Below are 18525 nucleotides of genomic sequence, written 5' to 3'. Positions count from 1 at the left end.
TCCCTGAACTCATTTCCTGAAGCCTCAGTTAGGATAGTAGCCCCGTTGACCATCGTGTCACACTGACAGAACAAGTGCCAGTTTGTATGAGACAGCATCCTGAGGGAGCTTCGTCACTGAGTACTTTACTAGGTAACATCTCCTCGGGCTTGCCCAAGGTGTGACACCGGTCTTTGATTGATGTACAAGATTACCCGCCTTGGATACCGCCGAACACACGAGTGCACAAGTTGATCCTGGCTCTTGTGCTCTCGACGGTTGCCCGACTCGGACCCTACCGGATGTTCTAGAGTCTAGAGTATTTGTCACGAAGGCACCGGCAACACGGTACTTACTCCAATGTCCTCGCCTAGCTGACCAGCAATGCATGCTGATCTGACCACGACCTTACCATTCAGACACCGCCGTCATTGTTTGCGAGTGTAGCAGGCGTCAGCGCTAACTCGGAGTCGTCGCGATTGAGTCGAGTGGTAGTGGAAGGTTATTGTTGGTGCTTGAGTGCCCAAGGACAGCCGCAGATGAGTCCCAGTTCCTGCACTTGTAGATTTCTTAGTGTGTGTTGTGAGAAGCATGGACAACGGTCACAGAGGCGGGGCAAGAGCCGCCGGTGCTTGAAGGCCCAAGGGATTGAGATCGCTCGAGCACGATCTGAAGACACGAGGCTCTCAACCGCTGTGGCTGTGGGCGCCTGTTTTACGCCCGTTCATGTTTGGCTCTCCTTCTCATCCTATGACTTGTCCTCACCTGGTGGTACATAAAAGTTCTCTAGGATATGTGATACCTCTTTTGCATATCTTTCTCAAATGAATTCTCGCCCGCGTGCAGTGTCAATTCTCCCGATGAGATGACCCTGCCAGTGCTGGGAGCTCGCCACGAAGACACTTACGGATCGCAGCTGCGAGAGAATATCGCATCACCGGTTTCGCTGTACAAGCGCCAATCATAGCAAACATGTGTCAAGCAGGAACCTCGCAACCTGGGAAGACGGGAATTCTCCCGGTGATTCGGAAATGGCTTACCACTGTACCCGGTAAGTGCAGCCCGCCTTCATTGCTATTGGACACGACGAGTGGGAAGCGGCGGATCGTTAAGCGGTAGCAATTTGATGGGAGTCGGGATGACAGCACATCACCGGAAGGTTGACTCACGCGCACGGACCATCGCACGCGCGGCTTGGTCTCTATCCAGGGTATATAAGACAGGCCACTTGTGGCGTAGACCCCATCCCTCGCAGCAACTCGACCAACAGTCGTCTATTGCTTTGATCCACTCCTATTCAATGCTCTGACGCTTTGACAGGCAATTGCTGCGCTCCCGGAAGGTAAGTGCACGACAGTGTTGACTCTGCTTCTGGGAGTGAATTGACGTACACGAGTTCTGATAGTTTTTGCCAGCCCCGGATAGCAGCCAGGTGCTTCGCGGAACGGTGGGTTATTCTGTCCGCGAAAGTCAACTAACACATTCACTGAAACTGCCCTGTAGAGCACGGTAACGCTATAATCAGAGCGATGAATCTTGCATCACTGTCAGGTGCTCGTGGCGTAAGTGTACACTTCCGTCACAATTATTGGCCACTACTGATCATACAGTTCGGTGAGTTTCTTATGTTCTGAACAGATACATGTGATCCCGATACTAAACTACAATTGCTCAGATCGCCAGGCTAAGGCTGACATTCGATTCCGTTGCTAATCATGAAGGTGTCGACTACGAACATCCCATCAATGCAACTGTAAGTCATCGTCGTTCACTCTTTGTCGTCGAACTCAATCTGAACCTCTCACTGGCACACCAGTCTGTTGATCGCACGGCGAACACAATGTCATAGAAACGCAGCCCGATTCGAGTCGAGAAACCACCAACTCGTTACTATCGGATATCCGTCGAACCGGAGGCAAGCTGACTGGGTGTGTCATATCAGAAGCAGAGTATGCACGATCCCGACGACTAACCAATGCCTGTCCAGCTCGACGCGATAGCCGGTGTCAAACGGCGGACCCGTAAGGTACACCCGTATTCCGTTGTTACCGAGGTCGTGTGCGCGCAGTCACGGTGTCCTCCGCGTACTCCGCAGCCTGCCTACCTGATATTCACGTGCGGTACGTTGTTCTCGGGCTGTGGATTTGTTCTCTAATCCTGATTCCGCTCTTCCATTCCCAATAACAATGCTACTTACCCCACGTAAGACGAACTGGTACGTCGCCACTTCTCTTGCCAACTCGGTCAATCGACAAGCTGACGGTCTCTTCAATACGAATTGGAATATACGTGCTTCACGCACAATACACCATACTATACACCAGTACTTACCGTACGTAGTGGGTGTATCCTTCGCTAGAGGAGACAGGGCATCCGAGACTACCGGTCATCCCGATCGCCGTGACGTGTGCGAGAGCCCGGACCAGCGTTGCGGTACTGGTGTGGCTCGTTGCACACGATCGGAGGTCGGTGTTCTGGGCCTCATGTGCCTGTCCCTTGATTGATACATGGGGACGCGCCGCTGCCAGAGACCGCCAGACGCATGCAGGACTGGTCTGCAAAAATCATGCGCAGTGTCGTCGGTCCAGTCGTGTTGCGGGTAGTAGACGATGCCGCTGTCCACTGGTCGTCGTGTTGTATCGAATACGCGACTCGTCGTCTGCCGTGGGCTTGCAGCTGACGACATTCGGAAGCGCACCGAACGGGAATCTCGGACGTGGCACTACTGTGCAATTTGCAACATCTTGATGATGTCTTGCTGCGTCCGGAGCGCCGTGCCTTTGAATTGCGACTCGGCGGGGTCCGATGAACCAATCGGCTATCGTGAGATGGGCTGAGCTGCACGATGGGCTCGGCCCGGGATGGGCACGGTCGCTACGCAGAAGTCGATCGTCAGGCAGCAGGACCGCTGTAGGCGGTCGCCAGTGTCCTCGAGTCTCGGGCTGCGCTAACGATTCCTGCACCAGACTTGCATTCGAACCAAGGAGGCATCCTGTCAACGGGATAGTAAGTCAGTGCCATTCGTCCACCGTGGTCTATGTAGCTCAATGAACCTCTCACCAGGATGATCGCACGGCATACGTGATCCTGTCGAACTACAGCCCTGCCAGAGTCCGGAGACCACCGACTCGTTAGGTACGCTATCACTCATTGGCATCCACCGACTGGTCACTGACGAGTATCCGTCGAACCAAGTACAAGCTGGCTAGGTGCGTCACATCAGAAGTAAGGCATGCGCGATTCCGACGACTCACCATGCCCTCCCAGCTCTCGACAGAACACTAGCCAGTCTCAAACGGCGGACTTGGAAGGTACGTCCATGCGTTCCACTGTTGTCATATGCCTGCGTCCCTAACGTCCTGCCCGTCAGAGTCCGTCCCGCGTTCGACTCTGCTCGCAGCGAGTTCTTCAGCTTCGTCACGTCCGCTACCACTCACATCTGCACTCAACAGATATATTCGTCCGGGGGATACGTCCATCTACATAGCAGTAGCAGTAGTCCACGTCGACAGACCACACTCAGCCGGCGGCGTGCACAGGCGCGTCGTCACCGGCTTACTGTTGAAGCAGAGCTGACAGCGCGCTGCGCACGGCGACGCTCCGGACAGCGGACAGAGCAAACCCCGGGCCGTCATGCTCGGCCTGTCCCGCCCGCGGTCGTTGCGTAACACAGGGCAGACCGGCATGTCCATGTCGGGCCTCGCCCGTCCCAGCCATGCGTGCCCCGTGAGCTCCCGGTGGGTGGAAGTTGCTCGCCTGGCTCGGTGGACGGCAGACTGGCTCGTCTCCTTGAGAACCGACCTCGTCCTGTGCACTCACTCGGCACATGGAGCCCTCAACGTCCGGTGACGGCGAGGAGATCGGTCTCGGGTGCCGTAATCTCGGGTGCCGTACTGTCCCGGCGTGGGGACCGGACGTGTGTTCGTTGTGCGAGCACTGGGTCGGTATAGCAACGTCCGCGCCCCGCGTAAGCGTAAGCGAGGAGGCGGCCGCACGTCGATGTCCATGTCACTCGATGGCAAGCGGATGCAACAGCGCACGTACCTTCGTGCAATTGTGTGTCATGAGAGCACCTGCGGCCCATCCCCGTATCGTCACGGACTCGCCCTCGGTCCGTAGACGTCCTTGAGTCGGCAAGCGAAGCCCTGTGGTCGTGACGGTCAGCACGCATCTGCGCGCTAGCCACTTGCCTCTGCCTGCGCTCTATGAGTCCCGTCCGCAAACACACCGCCGTCACGCCTTCTGTGCGACCGACGCCTCGCGACCGGCTGTGTTAGCGAACAAGCGGCTGCGCGCACCCATACGTATCCAACGGCCGTCCTGGTCCGCGCTCGTGAGCCGCGACCACCGTGCGAGCAGACGTGGACGCGGAGTTTGCCACGCCGGTTGCCCCTTGCCCGGGCGTGCACTGTGTGCAGGCTGGTCCAGGGCTGCTCAGTCTCTGGCACGTCCCCTCACGCGCTCACCGTCCCCTCCCGCACGGCCCTCACCGACCGTGCAAGCTGCTTCCCCACATGAGGTCTTGCGTCGCACGCGCCGAGCCGTGATGCATGAGCGTTTGGTCTGCCGTCCATAGGTCACGACGTCCGCCCTCTGTCTGATCATCCGCGGCTCCCGATGTCTCGCATCGAGCGGCCCTCGACTATGCAGACGTCAGCCTCAAGCACGGCTCTCGGCATCCACAACTTGAGCTCGCTGTGGTACGTGACTCATGACCTGCTGCCCTGCAAGTGTCACTCACATACGTCGCCACGCAGAACGGTCTAACGCACCTGCCTGTCTCGCGGGCTGCACATCGCCACCGGTACGTCAGTTAGTTTGCGTCGCTCCAGGCGGCTGACGTGGTCCTGCCACGCAGAACGCGACAGCGCGCGGGATGCGCAGCGTCCACAGTGACACGTACCGGTGCGGACGCCAGCACGGACAGCCATCTGTGTAGACCAGAGGGTCCGGTACGCACTCCCGTATTAGCGTGTTCGGTGTCGCTGACGCGTACCCGTTTCTTCATGTCTTCGCGTTGTATGCAGCAGATCGTTGGCTTGCGACGGCCGACCGCGGGACACGGGAAGTACGTCGGGTAGCGCAGTCGACGCGTGGGAGGGATGGTGGGCGGGCGGGTGTGTGGAGGGCGAATGGACGGAGAACGGGTCTTGGACAGGGGCGGGGCGCAGCGCTCTGAGCGTCCTTGGGACACTCGTTAGTACAGTGAGGGAAGGCGGACACGCATACATACCAGGCGCGATACTAGTACTGTGCGCGGGTCGTGCCTGTGTCGGGCACCGGGGTCGTGTTGCGAGGCACGCAGAAGCCTCGGCGCATCGGAAGGGCGGGGTGCTCACGCGGAGAGCGGATGGCGGTCGTGGACGGATATTGCTGGCTGGACGAGTCGACAAGACGAGTCGCGGACAGAGAGAGCAGCGGCGACGACATGCGTCAGAGACCTGTCAGAGACGCGTCATGGGCGATGCGCAACCGGCGCTCGACGCGGGGCGAGACCGCAGATCGCCAATCGCGAGCAACTCGATCCTGGTGGCTCTCCCGGTGTGTCGTGACATCGTCATGCGAACGTCTGGATCTGACCCCCTCTGGGCGTCGTGCAGAGCTAACAGAGGTCGCCCAAGGTGCGTCGCCACTAGTGGGGAGTCGCCCGTGACACGATACATACCGCTTCTGTTCCATACCTGGGCCGTCCGGTGAACGAGCTCGAGGGTCCTGACTCTTGGGTAGTTCGCAGAGCTTGACAGAGGTAGTCTCCCCAGGCAGACGTAGACAATCCCTTCAACCTTCGTGCACCGTGCCTCCGGATATCGACGACAGAGTATCCGTGGCACGGGCATGCGCATTAATTTTATTTCAATCTCGATCGCGGATTTGCCGTGGCCTAATGCGCAACTTACATCCAACTTACATCCTCTTGCAAGGGGTTGTCCTCTTCCTGCTCTTCCCGCTCTTCCTGCTCCTCCTTCCTCCTCGATTCCACTGATACCTGCACTCGCGATGGCGGTCACGATGCTCATTCAGTATAGAGCGGACAAGGCTCGTCTGTTCAATATATACCAAGAGGACGCGGAACGGTACCTAGCGGGCTTCCTTGGAGACGACTTGCGGACGTTGGGGCTGCCGATGCCACACGAATGTGTCTTCAAGTCGTGGCGCACAGGATTTGTCCTGTGCAATTGGGACGCGGCGGATGGCAGCGTGTGTTTGTTTCGCTCTAGGTATGTCTCCGACTCTGATCAGACCCACAGTCGTTGCACCGGCAGCTCATCGCTGCCTTCCAAGACATTCGCAGATCCACGAGGTCGTTTCCGGATCTGTTCATGTGAGCTGTCGTACGCTACATCACAGCATCCTACGCTTCACACCGTCCCCTTCGTCAGTGGGAGGATCGAACTACATGACGGGTGGGTCGGGACGTCGCGTGTACGAGGCGCGTCGCTCATGGCTGGTCTGCTAGCGGATCGCGGACGGTCGCCTCCGCGCCCTTCGCTTATAAAAGACAGAAAAAGGCATCTGCGCACACACGCGATGTGCCTGCCCCAGGCCCCGGCAAGGCCCCCACCGCGCCCAAGTCGACGCTCCTCGCGAGACATGCGAGTTCGCCGCTGGCGCGACCAATGGCACCGTCACACCAGTGTAGGTTCCGTGCCTATTCTCGGAATGCCTGTAGCTGAGCACCGGTCAAGACCACACAAATCACTTCGTTTCCAGGTTCCACGGCGAGGCTGACAGCTCCACAGATGAACGTTCCGCCGCTCCCAAGGAAACACCTTCGTCGACAGGCCTGCGTCCGGGTACCGCAGCGTTCAGTGCCCCAGCATCCGGCGTGGGGTTCGCGTCCCCTTCGAAAACTACAGAGCTGCGGCCACCGCTAACGGGACAACGTCCGCACGGCCACAAGGCTTCGTAGTCCCCAAGGTCGAGGAGGAGAGCCACGACGCTATCCTGCACAGCAGTCCTCCAGCCCTGAAGCGACCGTCGCAGGAGTCTCCTCGACGCGGCCTCTTCCCTCCTCCCAGCGCCTCGTACGCGTTTGCGAAGAGCTCCCGCTCAAGTCCGTCGCCCTCGCGCGCGAGCCACGGGTCCTCTGCGTCGTCGATGTTCTCGGCCAGGAGCTCGGCGACGAGCATGTCCAGCATCAGCACGACGGCGTCGGACGTGGGTACGCTGATGCGCGAGGTGTGGGACGTGCGTCGGGAGATGGCGGCGCTGCGTGCGCGGGAAGCGGCGCTGGTGCAGCGGCTGGAGCAGGGAAACGCGCGCCGGGAGAGGTGCCTCTGCGTGCGCGGGAGCGGCCATGGACGTCTGAGGGACGTTCGGAGGGGAAGGATGAGGTGGAAGGTGTGTCTTACATCCGCGACGTTGGGGCTCAGCTTGCTTATGTTCCTCGCGTGAAGCACTCCGTGCAGAGCTGAGGGCGGAGACCGATGCACGGCGCGTGGCAGAGGCGTCGCTGTATGCAGAGCGGCGGCAGCGGGAGTTCGCAGAGCGCGTCGTGGCAGATGCGCGGCGGGAGTGCGCGACGCCGTTCGTCGTCCCTGCGCTTATGGATGCGCTCATCCAGATAGCGGAGCTCAGTGACAGTGCACTTTTCGGGGCCAGTGTAGTAGGTAACGTCGTCGCTAAAACAATGCAATGAGGATGATTCACGAGTAATGATGGTTGATTGAGATGAAATTATGCAGCATCGTGCGTCATCTTCATACATGCTATCGTCTTCATGGCCCGTGTTCGGCGATGATATACTCACACAGCGCAGCATACAGGTGGAAAGCGCGATAGTGGTACACGCGGTAGGCACACACATGCATATCATGCGGCGAGATGATCAAGGGAATCGTCGTCAAGTGGTGCATCCTGCATACTTCCACCGCAATGGTGCACACCTGTCTACTTGCACTGGTCTGCGATGCTAAGCAGAATGGTTCTTAGGTACATCTGGGAGGCGCAGAGTTCGCGGGCCTTCTTCTCTCCCAAACCTAAGGTTTGCAGCGTCGACGTGACAGCCATCCTCGCGGATCGGCTCATCGTGGGTTCTGCTTACGGTGGCACGATGCCCTCAGCCAGCCTGGGCGTGACATGGCCGGTGGCTCCCGAGTCTCAGGCTTCAGGTTTGACTGTGCGAGCGCGTCACACGTTGACACTGCGTGTTGTGTCGTTCTGACTATACGTGTCGGAACAAACGATGTTCGACCAGCCTCATACATAATAGATGCCTGTGTAGCCACGTCACCCGAGTCACCTCCTGATGTCAACGATTTGCAACTGCCTCTGCCCATGCGCGACGCGTTCGGCTCCTGCCTCCTGCTGATGTTTCTGGTAGGTCATGTTCTCTCATACGACGAGGACGCGAGGTCATATTGGATGTCTCGCTTGCGGTCCCATATATTTGAGTAGTTCTCCTGTCAATCACCATCGAAATGAGACATGACTTCTGCCTCGGATGTGAACACTAACTCACGTCTCATTCCCAGAAATGTAGGAGACATACTATACCACGTTCATCCCATGGTCTGAAGAACCTCCGGGAGTGAGTGGCAAACTCTTGGGCAATGCCGTCCACCGTCGGCGCCGAGGCACACAAGCTGTCTGGAATGACCTTTATATTCCATTGTACCTTGACTTTGAGTAGCGCATTGAAGCAGGGTCGAGTCATGACACTGTGTAGTTCTTCCAAGTCAAGCTCCTCTATAGCTTGGTGGTATCCGTTGTCGCAGTCCCCCGCGACTTCGACACAGCCACTGAGCGTGATTTGCTCTAGCGATTGACCCCGCACAGTCGATAGAGTGGTGCATAAGTCTTCCGCGACCCACCGTAGGCAGCCCTCCCGAAACTGATATTCTCGGACATCATCGGCATTGATATCGACGTAGAAGGATCGCAACGCTGTGTTGTGCTCAAAGGACGTTAACACACTTGTTCCGACCTATCATGTGCTAGTATCAGCTGCGTAATTCAAGCCAGGAGAAGATGGCTTGACCTACGCTGCGAGCGCAAGTAAGAGATGGGCCAGCTGCCCTAAGCAAATGGTCCACCCCCTCGCTGCGCGCCTTAGGGTCCTCACAATGTCTGCAATAGTTCCCCACTTGGTGACGTCTCAAGGCATCCCGCCAATAGAGGAGGTTGCCGCACCGCTTGCAGGCACATTGGTAATAGCGGAGATGGACTGCAGCGACATGCCGCGCGTATTGATGAGCGCTCTGGGTCTGTTTCCCACAGGTCGTTGAGTTCTGGTGGTCGCTCCAGCGGCACATCGTGTGACTATGGCCCAGCGACTGTCCAGAGTTGTTACATGGAGGCATGTCTGCGGCATGGTCTTGCTGAAGGTGTCGCTTGATCCCTGCGGCACTCTGGTCGTCGAGGGGTGCATCGCAGTTGGCCCACCTGCACCTGCGAACGGGATCAGAGCGGAGCACAAGACATACACTGTGACAACAAAGACGCTACCAAAAAACCATGACGGACGTACCGATCAGGGGGTGCGTCACGATGCCGGATCGTCAGTTCGCGCAGACCAGAACAGACGCACGAGCGCACGAGCCAGTCGACGACGACGATGAATGAATCTTCACAGAAATCCGATTCGATGATGAGATGCCGAAGTTGAGGGATTGACATTAGATGATGTTGCTTGATGTCCGCGTCGCTCGCGTAGCGCAGTTGAGCAAATCGACCGCCGCGTAAAATAAGATCTTCGAGCTGAGGAAAGGCGCAGATGATACGCCGTAGCTCGGAGATATTGTGCAAATGGAAGGCAGACAAGTGCAGTGACTTCACTGTCTTGAACATGGGAAGGGTGATGAAGAACAACGACGGCATAGCAAGACGTAGGCCCCGTCAATCTGCAAAGTCTGCAGACCAGTCATCGCAGTACAGAAGACGGGTGGTAGTGCGTGGAGGAAGTGGTTACAAGCATCTCGGTTTGCTTCCGAAGGCGTTTTGGGAAAGGCGCGATCAGAGACGACCAGACGGCATGTGGTTGCGAGGCGACACTTGACACGTGCAGACGTGTGCAATTGCTCTGCCAACATGGTGAAGCTCTCGCGGCTGCAGAGCTCGACGGTGGAGTAAAGGAGGTTGATGGTCATGCCATGCCATGCACGGCAGACTGAGATGACGGCGGGCAGCGTGGAGTATGGCACCCAAGCAATGATTTCCTCGAACAACTCGATCGGAAGGAGACGAAAAGGCGTTGACGGTATAACAGGAGCGTGTTGACGATGATGCCTCGTTTGTGAACCTCGAGAGTCCTGGTACGCGCACACGTCAGCCCGGGTCAAGCAATGCGCCGGGGCGAATGATGGACGTACTATTGGTAATGAGGGTCCTGACATCGTCGGAAAGGGAGCTGTGGAGGAGGTTCGCTAGACGAGGTGGACAGTGACGGAGAGAAACTCACCCTGGGAAGTAGAGGCATGTCTTTTGAGGAGATCGATGCGGCGTATCCTAGGGGAGACATCTGCGAGGCAATGCAGGGCGATGCACAGCCCAAGTTTATTTAACCGCCGGTTACTGGTGGCTTGCTCATTTCGGAGCATCGCCAGTAGTGCGGCACCACATAGCTGTGCCTTCTAACACATGCCACCGGTATGTGTATGGAGCTTCTAACGAGTTGTTCCGTACCTTGTCCGCAGAGGTCGTAAACACGCAAGCGCCTGCCGTTGGTATAACCGACCGTCGTAGTTTGGCCCGTAGAGTACAAGGCAAAATCGCCACAATCGCTGAGGAATGACATTGCGACCATCCATTCAGATACCACGGAGTTTGGCTCCGTGTCCGTCGCAAGACGGCCGACATCAAGCCAGGCCTTCATACATATCTCAGTTCCGTCGAGAACGATGACCTTTAAGCGCTCCGGAGCCGCGATAGCCATGTTTAAACAAATTGTATGTCACTCAAGGGAATCGCACTCACAATTCTGGGCTACGAACAATATCCTCTGGCACAATGTGTTCAGGGCTTGAAGTTGTCATTGCATGACGTCGCCATGCGAGAAATTTGGCCTGGATGAGCCACGAGTTCGGACACTCCTTCTAATACCTAGGGATCATTGGGAGACGGCGTATCAGTACCGGCGTCCGAGTCGACGCCGTTACCGCCGCGACACGAAACAGACGTGACGCACCTCCCTCGGTTCATTCAGGTCGTAGTTACATTGCAAGATTCCTGCTCTGGTGCTCAACGACCCAAGCCCAGGACGTCTATACCACAATACACGTTAGAGCGGCACTACTCAGAGGAAGAAAAGCTTACCGCGCTCTTTGTACCACCCGTTCGAGAAGCGCCATCACATTCTGGTTGCTGCGTGGAAACTGGGGTCTGACGTCCTGAACCGCGCCCTGGCCAGGCGATGCGTAGCTACATGCGTCGCCCGGTGCATTCCAGCGGTCATCTCGAGGATAGCCAGGCACACTCGCACATCGGGTGTATAAACACGGCCTCAGCGAAGTCAGCGATAATACTGAGGGCAGGATATCCCCGCTGCTGTCCTTAGGCGCCTTCTGCATCGCGTTACTGAGACGTTGTTCTATACCACAACCCTCAGGAGCAACCTGCGTCACGGTATCAGTCCCGATCTGAAATGCTGCCCCGATGTACGTACCGGCACGAAGACGCCCTAGAGCAAGGCGCAAGGTTTGTGAATCGCGCACACGCGCACACAGGCCTTCACACGAGAGGTGAATGGGCGATACGCCGGTGGACGCTGGGAAGGCAGATTTCGCATGCTGGTGGCAGGACGAGATGTCAGGCACATGAAGTGGATGCTGACGTCGACACGCGCGTGCCTCAGCATGCACCATCTGATCATTGACAGTCAGCTTTCTCCTCGATGAGAACGTACTCAACTTCCGGATAACATGCATCTACTTCGGACCGTGCAGCTATCAAGCACTGCCCTTAGAGTGTCACCCTGCCCGAAGTTGAGGACACGACCAATCGGACGGCATGAGGCGGTACCACAGCTTATAATCTGAATACAACAGTACATATGATCTTACACTGCCCAACGATGTACCTCTATTCTGGGTCAGCATCGATAAACGGAACTTAGAGTTTACGTAAACGGTTGCGTACCGTTGCTGTAGAAGGCATTGAAGACATGTAAACCTATCCCTTTGACCGGCGTCACCGTGCGCATACAGTAACTCGGTTGGACGTGCCCTTCCACCTGAAATACAAGCCGCGTCAGCGTGCAAGAGGCGGCGGTCTTCATGTGATGAAGTTATGATCAATAGCAGATGAACGAACAGACACAGCTCAAAGCTAGATGAGTTCGTCTTGACCGCTCTCCGAGAAAAAGGCCAATTGCATCGTACCTATTGAACTGCATTGCCGATGAGTTGCGTGCTACCTGCCGACCGAAACTACGCCATCGCTGAGTTCCGCGATTTTGATGAGCGCATCCATGAGCGCAGGCACGACGAACGGCACTGCGTACTCTCGCCGCGCATCCGCCACGACGCGCTCCGCGAACTGGCGCTGCCGCTGCTCAGCTTTCAGCGCCCTCTCCGCTGCATGTCGCGCCTCGGTTTCTGCCTCCAACTGAGCGCGGAGAGCTTCTCACCGAGATGAGTGCGCTGGACCAAGTCTTCATGAGAAGTAAAACATACCTGCGATCTCGCCGTCCACCGACGGTGGCCCATGCGCCTCCGGTGTCCAAGGCCGTTCCCGTCTCAGCGGCTCCGCTTGCAGGTCCGGGTTCTTCGCCCGTTCGAGTCGCTGCATCAACGATGCCTCCCTCCCACGCAACGCCGCAATCTCCCTACGCACGTCCCAAACCTCGCGTGTCAAAGCCCCCACGTCCGACGTCGTGATGCTACGAGTCGTCGCTGACGAGAAGACAGAGGGTGTGGGGGAGGACCCATGGCTAGCGCTGGGGCGGGAGGGGTTGCGAGGGGTTGCAGGAGATGGGAAGGTGCTTCGATGGGGCGAGTCGATAGTAGCCTGAGGTGGCCTCGGATCTGAAAGGGCGCCACCGAGAATAGCCTCGTGGCTCTCTTCCTCCACCTTGGGGACAACGTCGTCCTGTGACCGTGCAGATGGACCCCATCTCCGGGTTGACGGTGGAGTGCTTGTCGCTGCGGGAAGCTCAATTGTATAAGAGGATGTTGATGCTGCGTACTCCGAGCTGGATGCCTTAGTCGAGCTTGCTGCGGAGCCTGGTGGGTCTCTCATATGCGACGACCATGGACGCGACTGCGTCGTGCTCGGATGCGATGACGGTAATCGGGCGAAAGGCGAAGCCGCATGTCTTGCAATGAATGTCGATTTCGGCATGGACGGCGCTTTCCCTGAGGAAGACGCCACTGGTGCGCGCACGAACGACTTCGAAGCCTTACTCCCTTTCCATTTGGGTGTAGCAGGCGGGAAGGCAAACACGCTGTGCTTGTTACTGCGGGTGATAGCGTCAGTGCTGAGTTTCGAACCGAGGAATCGTAAACATACCCTTCCTGGAACTCAAGACACACGCTGGCAACAAAGGTGTACATGAGCGGCATGAGCAGCGCGATAATGTCAGTTGGGCTTACATCAGTAAATCAATAAGAGGGGACGGGTACTTTCGCACGTCATAGAACACCTGCGATATCTGCCGGTGCAATGCCTGCAAATGTCTCAGAGTCAGACGACCCGCACCCCGCACAAGGAGGACGTACAGTTCCATCCTCCACATACCACCTGCATCGCACGCGGCCGGTACGGTATGCCTTCAAGAGGCACTCGTGCGGCATCGGAAGCCCGAGCGTCCGCAGATCGTCCCCCACGAACCCCGAGAGGTACTTGTCTACGTCCGTTCCGTACGCGAAGCATAGGTGGGCCTTGGCTGCTCTGTATGACATCGTCAGCGAGATTGCCATCACGAATGCGTAGTCCTGTTTTCGACAGAAAAAAGTGAAGGCCGTATGACCGTCGTCCAAGAGAGAAATGCTGGAGAAATGCAATAAAGGGGGCTGACGGCAAACCCCGATTTTTTCATCGAGATCGAGATCTGAATCCGCGTCGATGTGGATTGAAGAACATATGTAGTAAGTGCTTCCTCGCGAAGGCAGTCAGAAGGTGCGTCGAGGAAGCAGAGACTTGCTCTTGCTAGTGGAGGAGCGAAGAGAGCAGACTCGGAGCGCTCAGTCTCGTATGTACCGACTCAGATCTGATCTCGCGAGCGCCCAACTTACTACGACGTACTGGCAGGTCCAGACCCGCCACCTTCACTTCGACCAAACGGAGGTCAGTGCATATGTACTATTGCTATGTATGTGACAAACGTACACCATAAATGTTATATTTCCTTGACAGCTCAGTGTTCTTTGCTGACTAGAGCCGCCGTAGAAGTGTAACGGGATGTCACCATCCAAGGCCGTTCACAGCCACCAGTAGTACTATCATACTACTCAAGCCTGACTATGTACATGTAAGCAGTACGATCGTAACCGCTATTTCTTCAGCCCCTATAATCAATACATACAATCGAAAACACAACATCAAAGTCCACAGGCAAACGATTTGACACTAACCAGTACACCGAAGACGAGTCCTATCATCAGCCGCTCTGCAATCTCACAATACGTTTATGCCAGAGTAGCTGCACACCCCAAGGACAGCAGCTCCGATCAGAGCCGCGAGAGCTGCGCGCCGGAGGTACGTGCGTGCGGTGATACGGCGCGCACCGACGATACCCGCTGCATCGATAGCCGCAATGTCCTCGTTCGTCAGCTCTGTAAATGAGAGCTTTTAGCACGCTTTCCATGGAGCACCTGACTACTAACCGAGATCGCCCGCTGCCAAGTAGCCCTCGAGGCGCTCCTTCCTTGTACTAGCGCTAACGCAGGGGAGAATGTCAGTGGATGATCGGAACGGTGTGGCGACAACAGAACGTACGTGACGACGACGACACCCTTCGCCTTGGCCCATGCGAGGAGGACCTGCTCAGACTCCGCGTTGAGTCGAGAAGCGATTTCCTTCAGCGGCTTGTCTACCGGGCCGCCAGTATGGTGAGTGAGCGGGCTGCACAAGGCAATGGAGTCAGCGAAGGAGTTGATCGCACTCGCAGTGCTGAACGCACGTCAGCACGCTGTACGCCTCGCTCACTATCCCATTGAGTTTCCCGAACTCGACAATGGGCGCCTGCGACGCAAGGACATAGGGATGGAACAGTATCTAGATCAATGGAGTTGCAGTCAGAAATCCGAAGAAACGCGTCCGGCGAATGAGATAACTGACCTGGTTAGCGACAGGCTTGATTTTGGCAGAGTCGAGGAGCGTCTGTAGCTGCAGAACGTTGAAGTTGCTAACGCCGATGCTCCTGGATGGCCAGTGAGCATGAACACAACCCGCACGGCCTATGGAACGGGCTCACTTCACCAGTCCGTCAGTCTGCAATTTCTCCATCTTGGACCACGCAGTGGGGATGTCCGGCACGGCCAGGCGCGGGTGGTGGATCAGGTAGAGATTCACGTAGTCGACGCCCAGCTAACTCCCTTCGTTCGTGAGACGCCCATGCAACAACGTCCACGCATGACTCACGTTATTCAGGCTGTTGTGAATGGAGGTCTCGATGTCCAGCCCGTTCAGTCCTGAGTATTTCGTCGTGATATAGAGGTCCTCGCGCGCAAGCCCGCTCTCGTGGATGGCGATGCCGGCCTCGTACTCATTCCTGTACGACTGCGCCGTGTCTGTCGTGCAACGTTAAGTGGCGACCGAGGCCCGAGGACGACAAGAACACACCAATGTGGCTGAACCCAACCGAGATGGCCTGGTCGACCTTATCGGTCGACTGCTGTCCGCCGCCCAACGTCCAGGTCCCAAATGCGACGCCAGGGATGCTCGTCCCTGTCCGTGCGACCATCGCACAGAGCACGCAGTGTTCGAATCCAAGACGAGGAGGCGTGCATTCATAATCAGCTCGACGCCTTACACATACGTGATGCATGCTTACCGTTGTTGAGCTTGATAAGGTCCCAAGGCATTTTGAAGGTCGTTGCAAGGAGAACTGCGGGTGGAGGGAGGAGGCACGGAGTGAGTGCGCCGACAAGGGACGACGTCGCACCGAGGGTGGTGCATGGGAACGTTCCTACGCTCAAATATAACTCGGACCGGCGCGAATTTGCAAGATGAGCTCAAGCTGGTCAACTTATCGCCATGATGATGCCGCGCTGCGGCGCGCCGCTCCTTTCCGCGACGCGGTCACGTGAGACGCGTCACTAACCGCGACGGGGGTTCAGAACGTTGAACATAATATGAGTGCGGAATCACGCATAAATCTGCCTAGAGACCTATATACAGCAGGAAAACAGATCAAAAGGCGCATCGCAATGGAGTCTACACAGAACAAGCGAATTGGACAGACCGCCGGAGCAACACATCAGCTGGTAGTACGAGGAGCCACCTCAGAGTGCCGCGCCTTCCGTGCAATCCTCGAGACAGGGATCGCGGGGGATACCTTCCTGAGAGAAGACGTGACAGGCCGAACAGGCTCGGAGACGCGTGGCTTGAAGACAGTTCTCAGCTTCGAAGGCCCATGTGCGACGCCGGATGTCCTAGGCGTCTGTACCGGTGTAGGAAGAGCTAGAGCCTTCGGAGCGGCGCGAGCAGGGGACTTCTCAATAGACGCGTTCGGGACGTTCGGCTTAACAGCGGCAATAGACCTGGTTCCAGAAACGCCAGGAGTCCTCATGGTCGGTCTCGTAGAGGTCTTGGGCGTGGTAGGAGTAGCACTGGCAGACGGTAGACGAGAAGCCGCCAATGTCTTCGGGGTGCAGCTTGGATCGCTGAAGGCCCTTCGAGGAGCAGCTGGGATTTGAGACCTCGCCGGAGTGAGGGGTGAAGAGACGGCGCGTCCCAGAGGCATGCGGGCGACGCGCGGCAGCTTCGTCGGTGATGCAGCAGGAGTTGCCTTGGACATCAACTGCAATTTGTTGGCGGCATCGTCACTCGCTTGAGGATCCCGTTGTTCGCTATGGGGGCTGGCATTCGGCACCGCGATGTCCTGGACCGTGTGGGATTTCCCGGTGTCCTGCAAAGGCTGCATCTCGATCGATGACGCGGGAACAGGGCGTTGCGGCGAGGCTGGCACAGGAAGATCTTTGATCAGTTCGGCGACCGCTTCCAGTTCTTTGAGAGTATCAAGCATATCCTTCGGCAACCCGACGACGCAATCCTCTTCCTCTGGCTCTTGAGGGACGACCTTGATGACGGGGTTGAAGACGTCTCCTTCATGAGTTTCAAGTCTAGGATCATCGATCACAGCCGCCTCCCGAGAACTCGACAGGACCCTAGCAGCCACACCAGATTCGCCACCCTTGCTCGTGCCTGCCTTCCTCGCGTCCTGACCACGACGACCATGCCAGATCGAATACTTGGACGCGAAGCTAGCCATCGAGTTTGAGTTCCCAAGCGCGATGAACGACGGCGTCGCGAGCATCAGTGATTCCTTTGCCGGCGCCGCGCTCGAATGCGCCGCAGCTCTCAGCCACCCCTTTCTTCCCTTCCTCTCCTTCGCAGTATGCAGGTCCGGATTCGCACCGCCGAGGAGAGTAACCGCCCCGTCGCCAGCGTGGACAGCGACGAACGATGGCGTAGGTGCGAGGAGGCACGGGCCCGTTAACCCCGGAGAAGGGATGCAGACTGACGCGGAGTTACGGACGCAGCTGGCTGGCCCTGTTGACACGGCAGAGGGTGCGTCGTTGAGGTGGACGGAAGGGACGAGCGATACGAGCGGTGCTGGCTCGGTAGGCGACGAGTCTGTCTGCGGAGCTTGGCGATGCGTGGAGAAATGGAAGACCTTCCTGGGAGACTTGGGGATCGACTGCCGGCGAGCGTGCGTGAGGGCAGGGTCATGAGTCGGTTGGTTTTCAGTGTCAGGTTCGGAAGCGACTCTTGGAGTGAATGGAGGTCGTTGTGGGACCCCAGCGGGCAAGGCAGTGTCCTTCTTGGTCTTGTAGGGGAAGCTGATAGCTGTCGAGGGGAGCTTCGAGGGGCTGACACAGCCGTTGACGGCCTCAGTAAATATCCTTCGCGAAGGGTCTTCTTGTGCGGCGTATTGTTCCTTGTTTGGTGTACTCGGAGGAGCGGAGCAGTGTGCAGGCGAGAGCTGAGGCCCTCCTGTACTGCGGCGAGGCGCAGGTATCCGTGAGGGCGAAGTCATAGCAGGGGAAAGCAAAACAGAAGCTACGTGAAAGCTGAATGGAAGAAGGAGCGAGAGAACAGGCACGACGGGTCGATGATGTACATACCTTTCAAAGTGGACCGGTCAGCCGCCATGCACGAGCCGAGCCTCGCTTCAACGCACGACAGTCAGCCGCAGAAACAAGGTCAGAAAAGGTGGAAGACTGGGGTCACAGGCATAGTGATTGCATACCTTAATAGCGATCGAAATGCAAGCTATATGTGGTCGGCAAGGATAAGGGTCTGGAGCGTTCGCGGTCACTACGCACGCCCCGTTGCACTTCAATGCGATGGATCACATAGTAGCATTCTTAACCGTTTACAGAACAGTGAGCACGCATATGCTTCTGACATGGGGAGAAGCGAGAATATGTTCGAGGCAGAACT

General features: G+C 57.2%; 5 protein-coding genes across 5 annotated transcripts; 1 reads left to right on the top strand and 4 right to left on the bottom strand.

Moving 5' to 3' along the window:
* Positions 1-5824: 5824 nt before the first annotated feature.
* B0H18DRAFT_1030804 (uncharacterized protein) lies at positions 5825-7668 on the top strand. Its single transcript, XM_048030049.1, has 8 exons — positions 5825-6177; positions 6228-6301; positions 6360-6383; positions 6437-6615; positions 6666-6816; positions 6837-7212; positions 7251-7320; positions 7377-7668. Exons 1-8 carry the CDS (start codon positions 5977-5979, stop codon positions 7616-7618), a joined length of 1317 nt encoding a protein of 438 aa, XP_047889048.1. The 5' UTR covers positions 5825-5976; the 3' UTR covers positions 7619-7668.
* A 346-nt stretch (positions 7669-8014) lies between these two features.
* Positions 8015-9594, bottom strand: B0H18DRAFT_666135 (uncharacterized protein). Its single transcript, XM_048039039.1, has 4 exons — positions 9427-9594; positions 8964-9369; positions 8441-8905; positions 8015-8381 (listed from the first exon to the last, which is right to left on the bottom strand). The coding sequence occupies exons 1-3, from the start codon at positions 9435-9437 to the stop codon at positions 8444-8446; spliced, it is 879 nt and encodes a 292-aa protein (XP_047889047.1). The 5' UTR covers positions 9438-9594; the 3' UTR covers positions 8015-8381; positions 8441-8443.
* On the bottom strand, positions 9595-10372 carry B0H18DRAFT_666134 (uncharacterized protein). Its single transcript, XM_048039038.1, has 2 exons — positions 10290-10372; positions 9595-10229 (listed from the first exon to the last, which is right to left on the bottom strand). Exons 1-2 carry the CDS (start codon positions 10311-10313, stop codon positions 9753-9755), a joined length of 501 nt encoding a protein of 166 aa, XP_047889046.1. The 5' UTR covers positions 10314-10372; the 3' UTR covers positions 9595-9752.
* Positions 10373-14196: 3824 nt separating this feature from the next.
* On the bottom strand, positions 14197-16105 carry B0H18DRAFT_937753 (Aldo/keto reductase). Its single transcript, XM_048041824.1, has 9 exons — positions 15911-16105; positions 15700-15804; positions 15499-15647; positions 15332-15444; positions 15196-15277; positions 15038-15132; positions 14854-14979; positions 14742-14794; positions 14197-14690 (listed from the first exon to the last, which is right to left on the bottom strand). Exons 1-9 carry the CDS (start codon positions 15939-15941, stop codon positions 14533-14535), a joined length of 912 nt encoding a protein of 303 aa, XP_047889045.1. The 5' UTR covers positions 15942-16105; the 3' UTR covers positions 14197-14532.
* A 231-nt stretch (positions 16106-16336) lies between these two features.
* B0H18DRAFT_1122978 (uncharacterized protein) lies at positions 16337-18118 on the bottom strand (the record flags this gene model as incomplete). The annotated part of the gene is made up of 1 exon (XM_048034615.1): positions 16337-18118. The coding sequence occupies one exon, from the start codon at positions 18116-18118 to the stop codon at positions 16337-16339; it is 1782 nt and encodes a 593-aa protein (XP_047889044.1).
* Between the last annotated feature and the right edge of the window lie 407 nt (positions 18119-18525).

Source organism: Fomitopsis serialis, assembly GCF_022376445.1.
Source record: "Fomitopsis serialis strain Sig1Antser10 chromosome Unknown B0H18scaffold_87, whole genome shotgun sequence".
NCBI classification, from domain to species: Eukaryota; Fungi; Basidiomycota; class Agaricomycetes; order Polyporales; family Fomitopsidaceae; genus Fomitopsis; species Fomitopsis serialis.
This window is presented reverse-complemented; position numbering and strand designations above follow the sequence as displayed.

Bases quoted from the DNA above. Each gene is read 5' to 3' on its own strand.
- B0H18DRAFT_666134 (XM_048039038.1), bottom strand. From the start codon at position 10,313: ATGTCAGGACCCTCATTACCAATA. The intron at 10,230-10,289 runs GTACGTCCATCA...TGCGCGTACCAG, and splicing joins CAGGACCCTCATTACCAATA to GACTCTCGAGGTTCACAAAC.
- B0H18DRAFT_937753 (XM_048041824.1), bottom strand. From the start codon at position 15,941: ATGCCTTGGGACCTTATCAAGCTCAACAACG. The intron at 15,648-15,699 runs GTGTGTTCTTGT...GTTGCACGACAG, and splicing joins GGTTGGGTTCAGCCACATTG to ACACGGCGCAGTCGTACAGG. The intron at 14,795-14,853 runs GTACGTTCTGTT...CCCCTGCGTTAG, and splicing joins AAGGGTGTCGTCGTCGTCAC to CGCTAGTACAAGGAAGGAGC.
- B0H18DRAFT_1030804 (XM_048030049.1), top strand. From the start codon at position 5,977: ATGGCGGTCACGATGCTCATTCAGTATAGAGCGGACAAGGCTCGTCTG. The intron at 6,616-6,665 runs GTAGGTTCCGTG...GCACCGGTCAAG, and splicing joins AATGGCACCGTCACACCAGT to ACCACACAAATCACTTCGTT. The intron at 7,321-7,376 runs GTGTGTCTTACA...CCTCGCGTGAAG, and splicing joins GGGGAAGGATGAGGTGGAAG to CACTCCGTGCAGAGCTGAGG.
- B0H18DRAFT_666135 (XM_048039039.1), bottom strand. The intron at 8,906-8,963 runs GTAGGTCAAGCC...AGCACATGATAG, and splicing joins CTCTTACTTGCGCTCGCAGC to GTCGGAACAAGTGTGTTAAC.